Below are 20,532 nucleotides of genomic sequence, written 5' to 3'. Positions count from 1 at the left end.
CAAGCTTTTTGAGTAACTAGTTTTTGATTTGGGAGTATTCAGTATAACAATTTTTTAAATTTTTTTTTTAAATTTGAGGCATAATTGACAACGGTGTTTTTTAATTGCTTAAATATTTTTCAGTTCTGTCATTCTCAAAAGTGCACCTATTCTTAATTTCAAATATTTGTTTTTTTAAGGTCTCTTTTATTTTCTGGGATCCATTGTTAACTTTAGTCAGGACCCAGATGTGCACTTTAAATATATTCAGGCAGCTTGTAAGACTGGGCAGATCAAAGAAGTAGAAAGAATCTGCAGAGAAAGCAACTGCTATGATCCTGAGCGAGTCAAGAATTTTCTCAAGGTAAGTGGTTTTGAGTAATGCATTTCTTGTTGGGTTGAAGATCAGCAGTTCTACAAGGGTTTGGTTAGTTTTAAAAAAAAAAATTTTCCCCTAAATGTGAAATTCTTAGCATTCACAAATTGCGTGCTGAATTATTTTTTCCAAATTTAATACTCTGTGGTTTCCTTTGAAATAGGGAAGGAAATTGGTAAGTAATACTTAAGAATGGCCATCTGTTTAAAAGAAGAAAAAAAGCACTGTCTCAAAGGAATTTTCTTTCTTTGGCTTTAAATTTGGAAGAAAATTTTGAAAGTGGTTTTTGACTCAATGTCATTTTAGAATATCATTTAGGCTCCTTTTAAGTCTTAAGATCAACTTGCCCTCAGTGTCATTTTTAGGAGTCTCTATTATATGCAAAGGGTTCTGTGATCTAAAGAACATAGGTTTATCCTTCTCATCAAATTAGCCTGACTTTAGAAATTAAATATTAATCATGTGTAATTCATAAATTGAAGGTAAGGTCAAACAAACAAACAAACCCTCAGCTTTTTGACACATGAATTTAGTTATAGAGAAGTAAGAATTGCCTGTGTTGGAATAAAGGTTAATGGTTTAAAGATTCTTAGCTCTTTAAAACATGCCTCAGGGCAGTTAATTTTGTTTAATGTTAATGTTTAACTTAACTTTAGCTTTATTCTCATACCTACTAGTTACTTTGTGAGGAAAAGAAAACTTTACAATTGGCAATTGTCTATAAAAATCAGGAAAACAATAGAACATTCTGTTTACCCCTGAAATATATATTAATACATTTTACATTTATGTTATATATATAAAATGATTCCAGAGACTGAATGTAAAGTTCTTAAGCAGTTTTTTGTCTTCTAGAAGAATTTTAGATTGAAACTAAAACCAAAATGTTTATTGTATAATTCAGTAGAAAAATAGGCTTTTCCTATGCCTACACTGTCATCATTTTTAGATAATCTATAGTTGTATGATTAGCTGATTATTCTTTTGAAGAACTTTACTGCCGGAGCTCTAGATTAAATAGCTAAACCCTTGGTTTCAGTGTTATGAGATGGTCAAAGGGCTGAAGTTACCCTATATTTTAGAAAAATAAACTTTCCCCAAAAGTAGAGCTTTATAATCTCTTGGCCATTATGAATATTCTGAGTGGCTTGGCTAGAACCCAAGACTTTGAACCCAAGACTTACTGGTGTCAAAAAACTGAGAAAGATTGATGCTTTATGCTTGACTAGTGTACCCCTAACACCAGTTCAGTTCCTCCTTTGAGTATCAGTACTGTTTCCTTTTTTTAAAAATACTACCAGTTTCTTAAACTGATTTCTTTTTGTTTTTATTAAGCTCTTAGCTCTTATGCTTCAGTTGTAATTTCTTTAGCATTGGGTTTTAATTTTTCAGTCATGATGTATATTTAAAACAGGACTAAATGAACTTTTTTCACTTTATTATGATCTTGAGCTTCAAAAAACATCCTCTGGATACTACGATGGTGCAGCCTTAGGTTGCATAGCGCTTAAGATCTAATTGGGTGAGGATTCTCCCTCCACACTTGTGAATTGGGTACAAACTTAAAGCAGGGGAGTGGATATGGATTGTGGACTTACTAGCTATTGTTTGTTCTACCTCTACCTGTTACCTCAAGCAAAGTAACTAATGTGCCTCAGCCCCCGTTTCTACAACCACACACTGTGTTTATCAAGTACCTTGTATGCCATAGGTGTTCAAGTGATAACCGTTGTTAATAAGCTGTGTTGGTGGGCCTTTGAAATAAGGTAGGGTCAGCCTGCATGCTAATTCTTTCTATCAGGCAAGTTTTGTTTCTTTTTGATTTTAAGTTACTCTTGCCTCTTTGAAGGAATTTTAATTCCAGTCTGAGTTAGAGGTAAACCTGGTGTCCCGTCTTTAGATAATCTGAGATGGGAGCTCAATACTGAGATGTTACTATTGTATCCAGCCTTTCACCCCAGTAGTGAGAATGAACATACTAGACCATTTGCTCACTTTCCTTATTGACCTGTAGTGTGGTAGCTGCAATGCTACATCTCATCATTACTATTATTAAAGTTCATTTTGGAGGTACAGTGATAATTGACTGGTGTTGAATGTAAACTCTGTGATAAGAAAAATACTTTGCTGCATCTGATCTTGAACATTCAAGTGTCAATTATATGCTAGCCACCCGGAATACAGAGATTGGTAGACTATCACCTCTCCTTTAAAGTAACTTGTGAGTAGGTTTATATGGTATCATTAGCATCATTTGGCTCATGCCCTAACCTTGTAGAACTGTAGCTCTTGTAGGAAGCATGGGACTGTTCTTCAGACTCATGATCTGCTTCTGGCTACCTTTGATCTTATTTTCTATCATTTATCCTTTCCTGGTTTTACTTCAATTACACTGACCTGCTTGCTATTCGTTTCCTGCCCCATTGCCTTTGCTTGTTCCCTTTTCCATTTTCTTCTCAGACCTTCATGACATGCATCCTTACCTTTCGGATTTCTGACCAAATGTTATGAGAAAGGATGTCTCAGATTACTCTATCTAAATAAAACCTATCCTTCTTCAATCCTTACTTCCCTCATATTATGCTTTATTTTTTTTTCTTTAAAATAACACTTAACACTATGAGACATTGTCTCTTCCCACTACAGTGTAAGTCCCTTGAGGGAATGCTTGCTTTGTTCCCTGGTATATCTCCAGTGCATAAGAACAGTGTCTGGTACATAGGCACTCAGTAAATATTACTTCAATGAATAACTTCATGTTTATGAAAACCTCTGACTGTTTATATAATTTCAATTTTGATTTTAAAATCTTTTCCCGTAATAGCTAGAGGGTAAACTTTTAATAAGTAAATAATTTAATAAGAAAATAATTTAAAATATTAATAGCATTATTTACACATATGAAGTTGTGCAAATTTAGGCAATCCAGAAAGTATCCTAGTTTTTCCTACTTTTTCAATCTTATGTTTTCTTTGGGAATACAGTATAGTTGCCTTTGCCAGCAGAAATCTTAAGCACCCGTGCATAAGAGTAGATTACCCATGTAATCTTAGATTACTTCCAAGTGTATTTTCTCCCTAAATGGTAAAATAAAGTATGCATATTTTATGTGTATATTAAATAGGATAAAGATTAGTGTTGATCCATTAACTTTTTGATGTTTATTTAGCAGGAAAAACTTAGCTTACTGAAATCATTGTGTAGGTAGATCAAATGTTCTTTCTAGAAATGATTGTAGCAGCTGTTTAGTATAGAGTCTTCATGCTGCTAAGTAATACTTGCTTTAGACTTTCCTTAATGTGAAAAATCTGCAGCTGGACTTCCACTTCAGATTTATAGCCATTTTGATTTTTTATTCAGGATTTTTCATGACTCTCAGATTTAGTCTGGTTTTCTCTTACCACTTCATAGACTAATCTTCGAATTATTTATAATTGGGTGGCTGACAGGCGCTAGACTCATTCTAATCTTGCAAATAATGTTCTTAGTGGCTGTCATTGGGGAAAGTCCTATCCTGCTTAGTTCTACTTCCTTACTAGACTATCATAGAGGAATCGTTTATTGAGGAATGTTTCACTGTGTGTAAATGAATTCCTGATGGAAACTGTTGTTTTTTGTGCTGTACCTTATGTCTGTGGAATGTAACAGGACATGTATCAGGTAAATGCCTAGTACAGGTCTTACCGCCTGTCTATAATATTTGTGTCAATCCATAAAGTAGGATTGTAGCTTGACATTTGTAGTGGTAAAAGCAATTGGCAATTTAAAGTTGTCTTTTTTTAAAGTGCTTTCTTTTTCTTAACCTTTTTCTTATTATAGCAACATGTGGTGTATTTAATTCATGGGCATCACCATCATGCTGCTCCTTGTAGATGACATTATAATAGAATGTTAGAGGCTAGCCATATAGATTGGAATTGGGGAGGGGTAAAAAAAAGTAAGTCGTTGGTTTGAAACAAATGTGAGCCGTTTATATCATTTTGACAGTATATTGGTCTTAACTCAATTCACTTGAAGTACTGCTATTAATGAAAGTCCCATTGTGATGATTTTATATCCTAAATGCCACTGGTGGCTCACAAATCTTAATTTGTTATTTATTTTATTTTATTTTTTTGGTAAAGAGAATGTGTGGGAAGGACCTGGTATTTTGCTGTGAATCTAAGTGTTGATTAGTAAAAGTTTACCAAAACTGGGACGGGCACTCTCCAACAATTAGGACATTTCTTTTTTTAAGAGAAGAGCTGAGGTTATGTGAGCGTCTCCTACCAGTATAAAACAGATTCTCATATTTTACGTAGATTTGATACCTCACAGAGGAGAAAATTAAGGTTTCTTTTTGTTCTTTTTTTTAGGAAGCGAAGCTAACAGATCAGTTACCACTCATCATTGTGTGTGATCGATTCGACTTTGTCCATGATTTGGTGCTCTACTTATACAGAAATAATCTTCAAAAGTATATAGAGATATATGTACAGAAGGTAAGTAATATTGATGTAACTTAAAAATTAAATCTTATTGTAGATGTTACTTCTCACACTTTGGAAATCATCATCCGTTTGAAACTAGGTGCCCAATACAGTGGTCTGCTACAGTGGCTTTCAACATTTTTTTCCCACCAGAATCCTTTCTTTGATTAAAAACTTTACATGCATGCCAAGTATGTAAAATGAAACAAAACTACTATAATTGAAAAAGTTGGGTGGCTTACACCCTACTTACTTGATAGTCCCTGAAGGGTCCGTGTAGAGATCATAGACTCCAAAGCACAGTTCTAAAATCATCTTAGATATAGATATTAGAAACTGTACCATCTAACTCCAGAAATAAAAAGGTAGTTTTGCTATAATGGAGGACTTTTTATTGGACAGTCTTCCATAATCATTCTGTGACTTTAGCTTCTTTGAACTTATTTATCCTTTGGAGCAATGCCGAGGTAATTAATTAACCAAGTCAGACTTCCTGCTAAATTCCTCGGTCTAATTGCAAATTTAGACTCTCAGTTTATTACTGAATTTTAAAACTGAGCTTAAAAGAGGGAAATGTTTTATTTTCTAAAACTCCTTTTTACTTTGCTTATTAATAAAATAATGGCATTCTTCTATTTTTTAACCTTAGGTGAATCCAAGTCGACTTCCTGTAGTTATTGGAGGATTACTTGATGTTGATTGCTCTGAAGATGTCATTAAAAACTTGATTCTTGTTGTAAGAGGTCAATTCTCTACTGATGAGCTTGTTGCTGAGGTTGAAAAAAGAAACAGGTGTAGTACCGTTTTAACCTTCCTAAGTGGGAGAAATTAGTCTCAGCATGGTAATGGATAAAAATTACTTGTTGTCTAAAAGCTACTCAGAAATACATTGTCCATAATTCCCTGGAAACACCTAATTTAGAAGAGATAAGCTAGCTGTAGCGCTGAAAAAAATGTGTTTTCTAGAACATTACATCTGTCAAATAGAAAATCTGTTAACCTGGTTGATCACTTGTTTGCATATTTGTAATTATACCTAAATGGGTTGACCTTGTGTATGTTTCTAATGTAAACTATGAAAAAAGCCTCCTTTTAGTTAGGTATGATACCCTTATATTTAATAACTAATTCTCTCTGATAAATTGTTCTCAAGTGTAATAACAAAAAGAGTTCCCTGTGTAATTCTGGGTTAAATTGGTTTTTTATTTGGACCTTCGTATGGTAATGTGAATTATGAATTAATAATATAAGTGCTTCTACTATTTATACAATGAAGTCTTGTTTTTGCTGGGACATTTTGATGAACTCTAGTGTTTAGAACGTGTTGTAGTAAACAAGGTTTGTGGATTGATACAACAGTGGGAAGTTACTCTAGTTAGGAAAAAGATATCAAGAAAGCCTGTGGGTATGATTTTAACCTGAGTTGGTAATAAAATTTGTATTTGAATGTTTCAAACGTGGAAAAATTCTGCATGTAAGGTCAATGGAGATATAGAATATAATACTGATTTTAAAAGTTTGAGCCTAGTTTGAAGTGATTGATAATAACAATTTAACATGTAAAGAGATTTCAGTTGAGTCTTATGTCTAATACCTGAAAACAATCTTCTTTGTTGTGTATTCCAAGGAAAGAGCCAGATAGTTACAGTTAGACAATTTGGTCTTTAAGTGACAAATTATATTGTGATAAATTAAATTCACATCTTAGTCGTTAGTATAGATGTGCCTTAGTTAATCTTTCTTGTTTCAGTTAACATGGAACATCTGCTTGGCTTGCACATATTTATAGGACCTTGATTTTTTGCTTTTATTAATGGAAGAGTTAAGTGTCTTTACCATAATGGGAGTGTGTTCATAATAACTACATTAATTTGATAGCCAAAATAATGGCCTACTGCTCTTTTTCTGGGTGATTTTGATATTTAATGGAATACTAGAATTATTAAACCCAGAACTTCTAAATCTACCAGATTTTGTTCCCAGTGTGCGTTTAGAGTACTGCCTCCTTTGGCTGTAGGTATTGCATATTAACTGTTAAATTTGAAAGGAACCTCAGATAATGTGGCCTATTTTCTCATAGCACATCCCCAGCCTACCCCTAAACAAAATTTATCTGAAGTCTAGATAGTCTACTGTGAAAAAAGAACAGTCTATGAATCTATAATCTCTTCTTTCAATGTCTTATCTAGATATGTAGCAGATAAGTCTGGGAGAGTATAGTCTTATGTACCTTCTGTGTAATCTTAGGCAAATCATTTAACCATCTCTGAGCCTTAATTTCTCAATTTGTAGTAGGATTGTTAAGAATTCAAAATAATGTATGGAACGCACATTATAGATCATAAAGTACTTACATAGTTAACATGTCAAGAATGTGTTATTTATATAATACAGTATATGTGTGCTTGGGTTTTTTTGTTTGTTTTGTTTTTTCTTACTAGATTGAAACTGCTTCTGCCTTGGCTAGAGGCCAGAATTCATGAGGGCTGTGAAGAGCCTGCTACTCACAATGCGTTAGCCAAAATCTACATAGACAGTAACAACAACCCAGAGAGATTTCTTCGTGAAAATCCTTATTATGACAGTCGTGTTGTTGGAAAGTATTGTGAGAAGAGAGATCCACATCTGGCCTGTGTTGCTTATGAACGTGGCCAGTGTGATCAGGAACTTATTAATGTGAGTACTGCTAGCTGAGTGTATAGAGAGAAGGCTACATTTTAAAAAATTTGTTAGATAATGTTAGATTAGTGAATTTTGAGAGTGATTTTAGTTAATATAAAGAGCTTTTGGAAGACACGTGCTTTTTTTCATTTTTCAATTAGAGTTGACATACAATGCTATATTAGTTTCAGGTGTACAACACGGTGATTAGACATTTATATAACTTACGAAGTGATCACCCCAATAAATCCAGTACCCATCTGGCACTCTACATAGTTATTACAATATTATTGACTATATTCCTATGCTATACCCTACATCCCCATGACTACTTTTAACAATCGATTTGTACTTAATCCCTTCCCCTTTTTCACCGACTTCCTAACCCTTCTCACATATGGCAACCATCAAAATGTTCTCTGTACCTAGGTATGAGTTTGTTTCTGTTTTGTTTTTTTATTTTGTTCTTTAGATTCCACATATAAGCGAAATCACATTGCATCTGTCTTTCTCTGCTTGACACTCCACTCAGCACAATACCCTCCAGGTTCATCCATGCTGCCACAGATGGCAAGAACCCATTTCCTTCAATGGTTGAGCAATATTCCACTGTTTATATGTACCACCTACTCTTTATCCATTTATCCATCAATATACACCCAGGCTGCCTCCACATCTTGACCATTGTAAACAATGCTGCAGTGAACATATGGATACACACGTCCCGCTGAAGTAGTGTTTTGGGTTTCTTCAGATGAATCCCCAGAAGTGGGATTACTGGGTCCTCCTTTGTCTCTTGTTACAGCTTTTGTTTTGAAATCTATTTTTGTCTAGTGTAAGTATTGCTACCCCAGCTTTTTTTTTCTTTCTTCTATTTTTATGAAAATTTCCATTTTCCATCCCTTTACTTTCAGTCTGTATGTGTCTTTCAATCTGAGGTGAGTCTCTTGTAGGTAGCATATTTAAGGGTCTTATTTTCTTACCCATTCAGCCACTGTGTCTTTTGATTGGAGCATTTAATCTATTTACATTTAATGTAGTTGTTGATAGATATGTAGTTATTACCGTTTTGTTACTCATACTTTTTATTTTCTTTCTCTTTGTTTTGTCCTAAAGAAGCCCCTCTAACATTTCTTATAATACTAATTTGGTGGTGATGACTCCTTTAGATTTTTCATGTCTGGGAAGCTCTTTTATCTTTCCTTTGAGTGTAAATGATAGCCTTGCTGGGTAGAATACCCTTGGTTGTAGATCCTTGTTTTTCATCGCTTTTAATATTTTGTGCCAATCCCTTCTGGGCTGTAAAATTTCTGTTGAGAAATCAGCTGACAATCTTATGGGAGGTCCCTTTAAGTAACTAACTGCTTTTCTTTTGCTGCTTTTAGGATTTTCTCTTTGTGTTTGAACTTTGGCATTTTAATTATGACGTGTCTTGGTGTGGTCCTCTTTGGATTCATCTTGTTTGGATTTCTCTGCGGAAGACATACGATTTTTTAAAAAAATTTATTTGCCAATAGTTTTGATCTTAAAATGTCCAAAATAGTAGATCAAATCTGTATTCACTTATTAACATTTTAACCCCACTAGTTTTTTCACTTGTGTTTCTGTATGCTATCTCATGCGTGTATGTGCACACCATGCATACATTTTTTAAAACATGAGAAATGTCATATATCATGGCCTCTTCAATGTGTATTTCCTAGCAATAAAGATGTGTATTCTCTTTCATAAGGGCATTATAGGTACCAATATCAGTCAGTTTGACACTGATGGAATATTTCTTAAAATTTATTTTATTCCAATTTTGTCAGTTGACTAGCAATTTTTCCCTCCAGTCTAGGATTACATATTGCATATAGTTGTCATATCTCTTTAGTATCTTTTAATGTGAAACAGTTCTTCAGCCTTTCTTTGTCTTTGTAAAAAGTCTTTTTTTTCTATTTGTAACTTTTTATTGCTGTGGAATTCACATATCGTGAACCACTTGAAAGTGAACAATTCAGTTACAGTACATTCACAATGTTGTGTAATCTCCACATCTATCTAGTTTGAAGTTTTCATCACCTCATAAGGAAACCAGGTACTCATTAAGCAGTTGTGTCACGTTTTCCCTTCTTCCTAGCCCCTGACAACTGAGCTCCTTCTGTCTCTATGGATTTACCTATTCTGTATATTTCAGATAAATGAAAAGTCTCTTTTTTTAAAAAAGAGAGTGGTGTTCACTTTGAGTTTCTCTGATAGTGCCTCCTGATTAGATTTAGATTGTACATTTCTATCCAGAATATTGCTTAAGTGATTTGTCTTTCTCATGCTGTTATATGCAGAGGCACCTGACATTCTTTTGTCCCTCATTTGTGGAGGTACTTTTTATCAAGTTGTCAATTTCTTTACTGTGTAATTATTGTATTTTCCCTTGCAGATATTAAATAGTCTGCAAGGAGACACTTAAAACCATGCATATACCCTGTCCCCATGTCTCCCTTCCTTCACCAATTTAGAATCTATTGATATTTCTTGAACCATTCTTCATGTGTCTATTGCAAAATGACAATTTTTCCAACTCCAGCACTTTCTCTGCATTTATCAGTCAGTACTCGTGTATTCATGTACTCATGAATTTCTGTTTTATTCAATAGGTTATAATACACCACTGTTTTGGTACTTCAATTCTGTTTTGGCTAATAGAAACCCCTTCAGCCTGTTTCCTAGGGCTTTTGTATCATGGTCTCCTCATTCTTTGAGCACTTCTTTATTTTTTGGCATAGCAAGTTACACCATGCTCTCGTACTCTCCTAGCCCTGGAATACACCATTTTTCCAGGGGAATGCCATTAAAAATGCAGATCTGGGCTATTAGGTATATTTGCTTTAAGGATCATTCAGTGGTCAGAAATATATGCATATATGTACATACATCCTTTCATATACATGTATACAAATATAAGTATAGATCCAACATCTATACTTGGGATGCTTTTTAAAGGACTCCAGAAATTAATAACTATGTTTTTTCTGTTGATTGAATTTTAATTTTAAAAAAAAAAAGCTTGGTTGTGACTTATTCAAGATTATATGTAAAAATAGTGGGTTTTTTTCCCTATAAAACAAACATGGTTTAAATGATAGGAAATAACCTTTAAAAGTAAAGTCAGTTATAAAAAGTCTTCACTTCTTACCTTGAAAATAATCTTTAATATCTCGTATAGGTTTGTAATGAGAATTCCCTCTTCAAAAGTCTTTCCCGCTACCTGGTGCGCCGAAAGGATCCAGAATTGTGGGGTAGTGTGCTGCTGGAAAGCAATCCTTACAGGAGACCACTAATTGACCAGGTAAAATTGACAAATGTGTTTCAGGCTCATCTTTTTAACTATGATAAAACCTTTCCCCTCATATACCCAAATATACTCAAATGTGTCATATTTAACTGAAAGAAAGTAGTAAAAAGTAGAAAAATAAAAAAAATTAATTATAAGACAATATCATAAATGTTAACAAAAATAAAATACATCTTCCATAAGGAAATACATCCCAAAAAAGATTATTTAATTGTGTAAAACTCTAATCATCATAGTTCAAAAAGAAAACAGCAAGCTAAACATTGAATGAGTAAGAATTGCTATTACTAATACCTGAGAAATTCTAAAATTGATTGGAAATATTCAAGATAGTGATAAGTTAGCCAAGGATAAGAATTGATAACAGAAAATACAAAAGACCAAATGGGTCAATATTAAATCTCCCTAGTAAGCAGAAAACTGCAAAAGAGATGGGGGCTTATAACTATATAAAATTGAAATATTTTTTAAAACCCTAAAAATTGGAAGTTATAATGATTATTAAATTCTTATAGAAGTATAAATATGGAAGAGAATAAATTAAAAGCTGTTAATTTTTTGTTCCTCTTCTAAGCATTTCTAAGGAAAATTTTCAAGTAGATACAGAGCTTCCTGGAAAAAATATTGCAACACCTGTGAACCATACAAATAGCCAAAAAGGGAGGAATTACTGAGTATAGAATGCCACTGCTATATGGCTATTAAAGTGATACTGGGGAATAGTTATTATGAATAATGTTTTAATCAGGGAAAGGATAGAAATTACGTAATTAGGAAAATTTTTCAAGAGAATGGAAGTATACGTGATATGGGTATACATGAATTTGTGTACAAAGACCTTTGACTGGTAAATTTAAAGATATTTTCCTCCATTCTTTTCTACCTATTTCTACTGAAAGGCCAACTTAATAGATATCTTCAAAATCACCTTGATTCTTAGTATTTATTGGCTATATACCCTCTCTAGGTTGTACAAACTGCCTTGTCTGAGACTCAGGACCCTGAGGAAGTGTCAGTGACTGTCAAGGCTTTTATGACTGCAGACCTTCCTAATGAACTCATTGAACTGCTGGAGAAAATTGTCCTTGATAACTCTGTATTCAGTGAACACAGGTATGCTATGAGAGAGGTCCATTGGCTATTTATATTCAATCTTTAATTGTGGCCTTTCAGTTTCGGGAAGGAACAAAGACACCAAGATTGGAGAACGTTGTCTTCTACTACCCTCCTCTTCTCACCCTACCTCTTGAGACAAAAAAACTGTTTATAGCTGCAGTGTTGATCCTTTATGACTTGTGAGCTTTTAAAATGTTGCATTCAAATCTTTTTTCTTAAAGGAATCTGCAGAACCTCCTCATCCTCACTGCAATCAAGGCTGACCGTACCCGTGTTATGGAATATATTAACCGTCTGGATAATTATGATGCCCCAGATATTGCCAACATTGCCATCAGCAACGAGCTGTTTGAGGAAGCATTTGCCATTTTCCGGAAATTTGATGTTAACACTTCAGCAGTGCAGGTGAATAAGCCCTTAGACTACCCAACTTGATTTACTAAATGTAATGACTTCTCTGCATTCCATATATGCACTTTCCTATGAAGGTAGGCATACCTGATTGTGGTGGCAGTGAGAACAATAAAATCCTGACTGCTTAATTGTAATTGCCATGTATTAAGATTCATTTTACTGTAACACTAATTCAAAAATTGGTTGTGTAGGTCTTAATTGAACATATTGGAAATTTGGATCGGGCATATGAGTTTGCTGAACGCTGCAATGAACCTGCAGTCTGGAGTCAACTTGCGAAAGCCCAGTTGCAGAAAGGAATGGTGAAAGAAGCCATTGATTCTTACATCAAAGCAGATGATCCTTCGTCCTACATGGAAGTTGTTCAGGCTGCCAATACTAGTGGTATGACTTCTTTTAGGTGTTTGTGACATCAGAAAATGTACTTAAGCTATGGTTAAGCTAAGCATTAAGATGTTTGTATATTCTGAATTATGTAGGAGTTAGATACTGTAGTGTTACTTGTGAAAACGTTTAGCTCTCCATCTTAGTCCAGATAAAGAGAGGCTACATTTTGTGAACTTACAAAGGTCCATGGAGACGATTAATTTTCTGTTTTGAAGGCTCATAAAATCCTGATCAAGTTCTAATCTTACAATTTAAAGGGGGAATTCAGCTGTTCTTTGTGGTAATAATACAGAAGCGTAATAGTTTTGCTATTGTAGATGTATTTCACTGATTACATGTGTTATTGTCTATAATGTTTCCTTGAAAAGGAAATTAATAGCAATTCTCATTTACTTGGGTGAAAAGTTAAATGTTAGTGTTAGGATTAATTTTTTTCTTTTTTCATACCTAGGAAACTGGGAAGAACTGGTGAAGTACTTGCAGATGGCGCGTAAGAAGGCTCGTGAGTCCTATGTGGAGACAGAATTGATATTTGCACTGGCTAAAACAAACCGCCTTGCAGAGTTAGAAGAATTCATCAATGGGCCAAATAATGCTCATATCCAACAAGTAAGTTTCCTGTTCAGAAATTTTGGCAGAGCTGAAAAATGAATAGTTGAGTAATTTTATTTGTTTAGTAGGATCAACAGATCACAGCCAAAGATTTCTAAGGAAAAAAAACTTTTTTTTTTTTTTAAAAAAAGATTTTATTGGGGAAGGGGAACAGGACTTTTTCTTCAAGTCAAGTTGTTGTCCCTTCAATCTTAGTTGTGGAGGGTTCTGTTCAGATTCAAGTTGTTGTTCTGTCTTAGTTGTGGAGGGCGCAGCTCAGCTCCAGGTCCAGCTGCCGTTGCTAGTTGCAGGGGGCGCAGCCCACCATCCCTTGCGGGAGTTGAACCGGCAACCTTGTGGTTGAGAGGACACACTCCAACCAACTGAGCCATCCGGGAGCTCAGTGGCAGCTCAGCTCAAGGTGCCGTGTTCAATCTTAGTTGCAGGGGGCAGAGCCCACCATCCCTTGCGGGACTCGAGGAATTGAACTGGCAACCTTGTGGTTGAGAGCCCACCGGCCCATGTGGGAATCGAACCGGCAGCCTTCGGAGTTAGGAGCACGGAGCTCCAACCGCCTGAGCCACCGGGCCGGCCAGGAAAAAAAAACTTTTACATGAAAAGTATTATTTCTCGTTGAGTTTAGGCTTACCTAGACTGAATTGTCTTTTTTTCAGGTTGGTGACCGTTGTTACGATGAAAAAATGTATGATGCTGCTAAGTTGTTATACAATAATGTTTCCAATTTTGGACGCTTGGCATCTACCCTGGTTCACCTGGGTGAATATCAGGCAGCTGTTGATGGAGCTAGGAAGGCTAACAGCACTCGAACATGGAAAGAGGTAATCTCAATACCCGTTTAAATGAAGAACTGAGATGCTCTTTAAAAATGCTCTTTAAACTGATTGATTGAATTAACCAGCTATGTTTACATTTGAGTTCACGTAATTGAAACTTTTATTTGTAGGTCTGCTTTGCCTGTGTAGATGGGAAAGAATTCCGTCTTGCTCAGATGTGTGGACTTCATATTGTAGTACATGCAGACGAGTTGGAGGAACTTATCAACTACTATCAGGTAATGAACAGGAATCTTTTCTATTAACTGAGATCTTACGTATGCCATGGATGTTCTTATCTTATTTAATATTTCCTTTATTTAGGATCGTGGCTATTTTGAAGAACTGATAACCATGTTGGAAGCAGCACTGGGACTTGAGCGAGCTCATATGGGGATGTTTACTGAATTAGCCATTCTATATTCTAAATTTAAGCCACAGAAAATGCGGGAGCATCTGGAGCTTTTCTGGTCCAGAGTGAATATTCCTAAGGTAACCAACCTTTAACATTGTGAAGCAATTCTGAAGCTGAAACTACTTTAAAATATCTCTTTTTAGGCTATTAGCTAGAATTAGAGACTCATATTTAAAGCAATCAAATATGTCTTACTCAGGTGCTAAGAGCTGCAGAACAAGCTCATCTTTGGGCAGAATTGGTATTTTTGTATGACAAGTATGAAGAATATGATAATGCCATAATTACCATGATGAATCATCCAACTGATGCATGGAAAGAAGGGCAGTTCAAAGATATCATTACCAAGGTGTGTACCTTTTTCAGAAGACAAAGACTTCAGAAGGAGTAAGCTCATTAGGAAATAACTGTGACTGACTTACATATGCTTTTTCCCATTTTAGGTTGCCAATGTGGAACTATACTACAGAGCAATACAGTTCTACTTAGAATTCAAGCCTCTGTTGTTAAATGATTTGCTGATGGTGCTGTCTCCACGGTTGGATCATACTCGTGCAGTCAATTATTTCAGCAAGGTAATCATTTTTAAAACTTCAGAACTTTATGACAAGGATCTAAAACACACTTGGATTGCTTTTGTCCATGGAACTTGAACAATGTGCTATATTTGTAACAAACTCTTTATTTTAAAGGTTAAACAGCTACCACTGGTGAAACCATACTTGCGTTCAGTTCAGAACCACAACAACAAATCTGTGAACGAGTCACTGAACAACCTCTTTATTACAGAAGAAGACTATCAGGTAAAACCTTTTGGTTCTTGCATCTATTCTCAAAACTCAAGTTATGACTGGGTTGTGAAGTTGGTATGTTTTACAGTAAAAAAAAGCCTATTATACCTCAGGATTACAAACAGTAGGTACTTATGTGCCGAGGGTCTAAATTTAGTGAGGTTTTCAAGATTAATAAACCTGCTTTCTAATTAAATGCCAAGTTTGCAGAATTTTGCTTAGATCTTGACTTGCTTTAGGTTACTTCATCCGTAAATCTAGATTTTAGGTAGTGTTGAAAGTCTTTGATTTCTTAAGTAGTCCATAAAAGTTCTTCAGTATTAACTGTATTTTTTCACTGCTTTTCTTGCCCAATACCATATTAGTATCTTTTAGTAAACTTTACCTTGTGAAGGATTGCACAGAAACAAAATTAATTAGAAATAAGGTTCAGCTAGTTGCCTTTTTTCTTTCTCTCAACACCATTTTCTTTTAGGCTCAGATGCCATGCCCATCTGTATGACTAAATATCATGTTGAGTTGTGTCAGGAGTTTAAATCTTACCCTCCAAATTACACTTCTTACCCTCCAAATTACAAATCCTCCCAATTTCATAACCAGTCAGGTTAGTCCTTGATACGGAAAACCTTGGAGAAAATTATGCCATTAGAGATTTTATAGTACCTTTGAGGAATTTATTTGTTATAAAATTAGATTGAAGAACCTTGATACTTATTCACATTACAACTTTGTGGTTTGATGCTTGAATCTAGGCTGTCATATTATAATGATCAAGTCATGTACAATTAGTTGTGTACAGTAACGGCTTATTGATCGAGAATGGTAGAACATAGACTTTAAACTAAAATGAAATACTGAGTTGGCATTTGGATGGCTTTGTTTTATTATTTTTTTAAGGCTCTGCGGACATCAATAGATGCCTATGACAACTTTGACAATATCTCGCTTGCTCAGCGTTTGGAAAAACATGAACTCATCGAGTTCAGAAGAATTGCTGCTTATCTCTTCAAAGGCAACAATCGCTGGAAACAGAGTGTTGAGCTGTGCAAGAAGGATAGCCTGTACAAGGTGGATAAAGTTGGTGGGGGCAGGGCTGTTAAACCAAGTAATAGATGATTTGTGCTAACCCTGAAATGGTATATTACAAGTGATTATAGTCTATAAAAGTATTAATTTTGTGAATATGAGAATTGCTTTTAAGCCCCCATTTGAGGAGATGGCAGTTAAGTCAAGTTCTTGATTCTAGGGAGCTATCTTATGTTTATGTCAAACCTCTCTCTGTTGTTCTTTTTTTAAAAAAAAGCAAAAGAATGCTTTACGCTGACCTTTTCTTTCAACAAATCTTTAATTTAAATGATATAACTGGAAGGGTTTTTTCCCCCATTGAATTACTTGGTTTACCAGTTTGGTATATTTGAGTTTAATGTTTGACCTTCATCCTTTCCTTTGACTAGGATGCTATGCAGTACGCCTCTGAATCTAAAGATACTGAGTTGGCTGAAGAACTCCTACAGTGGTTTTTGCAGGAAGAAAAAAGAGAGTGCTTTGGAGCTTGTCTCTTTACCTGTTATGATCTTTTAAGGCCAGATGTTGTCCTGGAAACTGCCTGGAGGCACAATATCATGGATTTTGCCATGCCCTATTTCATCCAGGTTATGAAGGAATACTTGACAAAGGTAATGACACCTCTGGATCTATTTAGAACTAATTATCTTGAGCATATGTAAAACTCCATGTGCAGACTTACTTTTTCAAGTGTTTTTTCTCTAGAAGTGAGTCATTTAGTTGATCATAAAATATTCCTGTTCTCCATAAATTTTAAATATCTGACAAATGACATTGCATGGGAAAGGGAATTAAAACATGACTTGTCAGAATGTTTATCCTCAGTGTATTTCTGGGGATGAATAGTATTACTTCTATATTGTATGTTTGGTTTTTTTTAAACATTTGATACATTTTTTTTTTTTTTCAAACTAATGTCTTCCTCAAATTAGTTCTTTTAACTCAGATGTCCATAACTTAGTAGTGTAGATTCCCTTTATTTGGTTGGTTCTTGACTGTAATATGTATATATTTCCCCTGGGGAAGCTACATCTGTATTCTTAATATCCTGTTAATCTTCTCAATATTTTGATAGTTTTACCCCTAATTTAAAAATACAATAGGAGGTTAACAATTAACACATTTCCTAAAAGTACATTAAATAACCTGGGAGTGTAATCATATAAAATTCACTTATTCATCTTAGTGTCCCTTTATGATATTAGAATATTTTTCACCCTGTTTTCAACAGTTACTAGTTTTCTTGCTGTAGAATGTTTTAAAATGGTCCTAAAGGACCCATTTTATGAAAGCGAAACATGCTTATTAAAATCAGTTTCACATCTGATCTCTTCAGCATGCCTATTTAAAGGGGGTAAAATAGCACACCGCTAACAACCCCCCATATATGGAGTATTTGCTTCGGCTACCATTCAATTAGATACCATTGTGTCCAGTTAATTTAAGAATTAACACTTTCTGTGTATAAACTGCTTGAAGTTCAGTGTAAGAGAAAAAACAGTTGCCTTATCTTAGCCATAGATGAGATAGCTTCTTTTCTTATGCATAATGCCAACTTGAGACCTGGCTCTAAGCTGCTGTTAACCGAAGTGCTATAAATTTTACTAGCATTTAAGCTGCTTTCTTTCACACTGACTAGCATAAATTCTTCTGCGATAAGCTCTGAAGTTAAAAAAAATACATATATATTCTAAATTTTGCTTCCAGTATGCCCTTTATTTTCACTTTTCTCATACCTTTTTTAGTGGTTAGATGTTTCTCCCCTAAACCTTTGTTGCTGATTCTACCTTTTTATGCTCAATATGGAATTTGATTTTTTTCTAAGCTGCACCTTCTGAATTCCTTTGCAGGTTGATGCAATAAAGGAAAAGGTGAAAGTTGATTCTTTTCCATCTTTAAGTCTGGAGGACTAAGTCTAAGGAATTTGCATGATTTTTTTTCCTTCCTTTTCTACACTGCTGCTGCTGCTTTTTCCCCCCAATAAATTTTCACTAAAGCCTCTGCAAGTCCCTTGAAACATAACTATAATAGAGCTGTAGGACGTTAGTAGATGTTTGCTACTAATCGGCTAATAGGCTTTAGGAAGGGCAGGAGGCTAATCAGTAGTTGGTTCACAGTCTCTTAAATATATTACTAAAAACCGAGCATGGTGAGTTTCCATATTCCAAAGTTTCAGGAAATTTCCCTGTCAGGGTATCTGGACTGTAATAGGATTTTCTTAATACTCTAAATAAATTTAAACAGCCTCTGGTTTTATTTTGTGAGCTTGCCTGACAGTTGTTGAATTTATATATGTATATACATGCCCTAAAAGGCTTTTTGGGTTTTTTTTTGGTATTGAAGGACTGTGATCCAGTTTCTGATCTCTTGATTCTTACTAATTTTTTGCTGAAAGTAGATACAAGAGATACTAGCTGCTTCCGAAGAGACTTTCCTCATGTTTCTCCAGGTGTCCAGTTCTTATGGTGCTAGTCCATTTTCAAGAGGAATCAAAACTTTTTAAATCATGAGAGTTGCTAAATCATGAGCTTGCTATAATTGTTGCTAAGCAACATGGATTATTTCTGTATATAATGAAGCAATATTAACTTCTACTTTCTGTAATAAGACACACCTCTGAAGCTACCTAAAATTTGCTCTCTTGTTCATCTGTTGGCTTGTCCAAGGTCAAATTTAGGCACCTTTTGGTTGCTGCTTCCTGTATTGGCTTGTCTCCATTCCAATATAAATGAAACCAACTTGCAAGTGTATGTCTGGTATCAAATTGTGGTAAGAGGTGGGGGGAGGTAAAGGAGAGTTGGAACAAATTTAAAAGAATTTGGGTGGGGGACAATGCCTTGGGATTCTGTTGAACCAAACTGGAGTCACCATTGGAACTTAGGGCGAACCTGAGTAAAATGCATTGTGTGTGAGGCCCTTCAGCAGCTAGTAAGCAAGGCAGTTAGAAAGCGTGTGTGTGAAAACCAGGTAAATGAACTGCAGTGGTATGCGTTGTTTTAAATCAAGCATGTACAACAGTCATTGCAATTACATCATACTATTTCTGAAACTCTTAAAGCATTGCTGTGGGCTGTGTGTGTTTCTTGAGAGCCTGTAAAGCAACAGTCATCTTCAGATCTCACTTCTTGCTTCAGTACTTTTGCCTTTTTTTCATGCACACATACACCAAAATAACTGACTGCATGTTAACTTTTCCTGTGCAGCATATTGCAGTCTTTGTGGAAAAGCCTTTTACATTATAGTGAATTTTCAATAGTGCAGATGGAACTGAACTCAGTGACGTGCTTACGTGTAATTTTTCTTTTTAAACCCAAGGATCAGAAACTTTTGTTACAGCTCTTAACAAAAGCTTGTGTTCATAAAAGCCTTCTCTGCTTTTCTTTTCTGAGCAATCTAAATTGGGTCAGTGGAAACAAAAATTGGATGTTGCTGTGCCAGAGGCTGTCCCCTTATACAGACAAATCAAAATTTTTTGCTTAGCTTGATGCTACTCCTTCAGAGTTCTTATTTTTTGTTTTTTTTCCCCTTGTGCCCAGCCTGCCTATGTCTATGCCTGGGCGTGTGTATTGCTAGCTTTTCTAAGTCTTACATGTACTTCTGTAGTAGGACTTCTGTCTTCAACATCTGTCTCAGACATTAACTTTTTAAACATGTGTTCACTTTAGATTCTTTTCCTTGAAAGTCTGGAAATGTATTATGTGGTTGTTGGATTTTTTGTTTTTCATTTTTCTTCTTCTTAGAAGTTATTAACGTATACACATCCATGTATTTTTTTGTACAACCTCTTTAGCTCACTTTTGGATACTGTTTAGGTTAGCAGAACTCCATCTGACCTTTGATGGCACAGACTGTGCTTTAAAGTATATAGCTATAATAATTTTTGTTCATAAGTTTGGATGCCAAACAGTGGGTATTTCTTGTGGTACTTATATTCCATAGCAGTCTTTAATTTGATACTGAGGTAACTGAACGAACACTTAGGTTATAAAATAGGAAAATAGTATATAAAAGCAAATTAACCCATATTCCTAAGGTAGAAAAATGACATTTTACCTGAAGGTGTCTAGAGTCTATTTCAGTTTACTTTTCTCAAATTTTGTT

General features: G+C 34.9%; 1 protein-coding gene across 2 annotated transcripts in view; it reads left to right on the top strand.

Annotated features, from left to right (window-relative positions):
• Positions 1-20,532, top strand: part of CLTC (clathrin heavy chain) — a 64,636-nt gene that overhangs the window by 39,816 nt on the left and 4,288 nt on the right. Inside the window, exons 14-31 of one of the 2 annotated variants that reach the window (XM_019736320.3) lie at positions 180-343; positions 4,711-4,836; positions 5,474-5,616; positions 7,266-7,500; positions 10,691-10,813; positions 11,787-11,932; positions 12,157-12,340; positions 12,541-12,733; positions 13,188-13,345; positions 14,002-14,166; positions 14,292-14,399; positions 14,485-14,652; positions 14,775-14,924; positions 15,019-15,150; positions 15,268-15,378; positions 16,264-16,434; positions 16,821-17,042; positions 18,282-18,302. In XM_019736320.3, the coding sequence (XP_019591879.1) occupies positions 180-343; positions 4,711-4,836; positions 5,474-5,616; positions 7,266-7,500; positions 10,691-10,813; positions 11,787-11,932; positions 12,157-12,340; positions 12,541-12,733; positions 13,188-13,345; positions 14,002-14,166; positions 14,292-14,399; positions 14,485-14,652; positions 14,775-14,924; positions 15,019-15,150; positions 15,268-15,378; positions 16,264-16,434; positions 16,821-17,042; positions 18,282-18,302 (2,720 nt within the window). The remainder of the gene's footprint in view (positions 1-179; positions 344-4,710; positions 4,837-5,473; positions 5,617-7,265; positions 7,501-10,690; positions 10,814-11,786; positions 11,933-12,156; positions 12,341-12,540; positions 12,734-13,187; positions 13,346-14,001; positions 14,167-14,291; positions 14,400-14,484; positions 14,653-14,774; positions 14,925-15,018; positions 15,151-15,267; positions 15,379-16,263; positions 16,435-16,820; positions 17,043-18,281; positions 18,303-20,532) is intronic. The other variant, XM_019736322.3, reaches the window with a different exon arrangement.

Source organism: Rhinolophus sinicus, chromosome 12, assembly GCF_057876585.1.
Source record: "Rhinolophus sinicus isolate RSI-liver-muscle chromosome 12, RSI-T2T, whole genome shotgun sequence".
Taxonomy (NCBI): Eukaryota; Metazoa; Chordata; class Mammalia; order Chiroptera; family Rhinolophidae; genus Rhinolophus; species Rhinolophus sinicus.
This window is presented reverse-complemented; position numbering and strand designations above follow the sequence as displayed.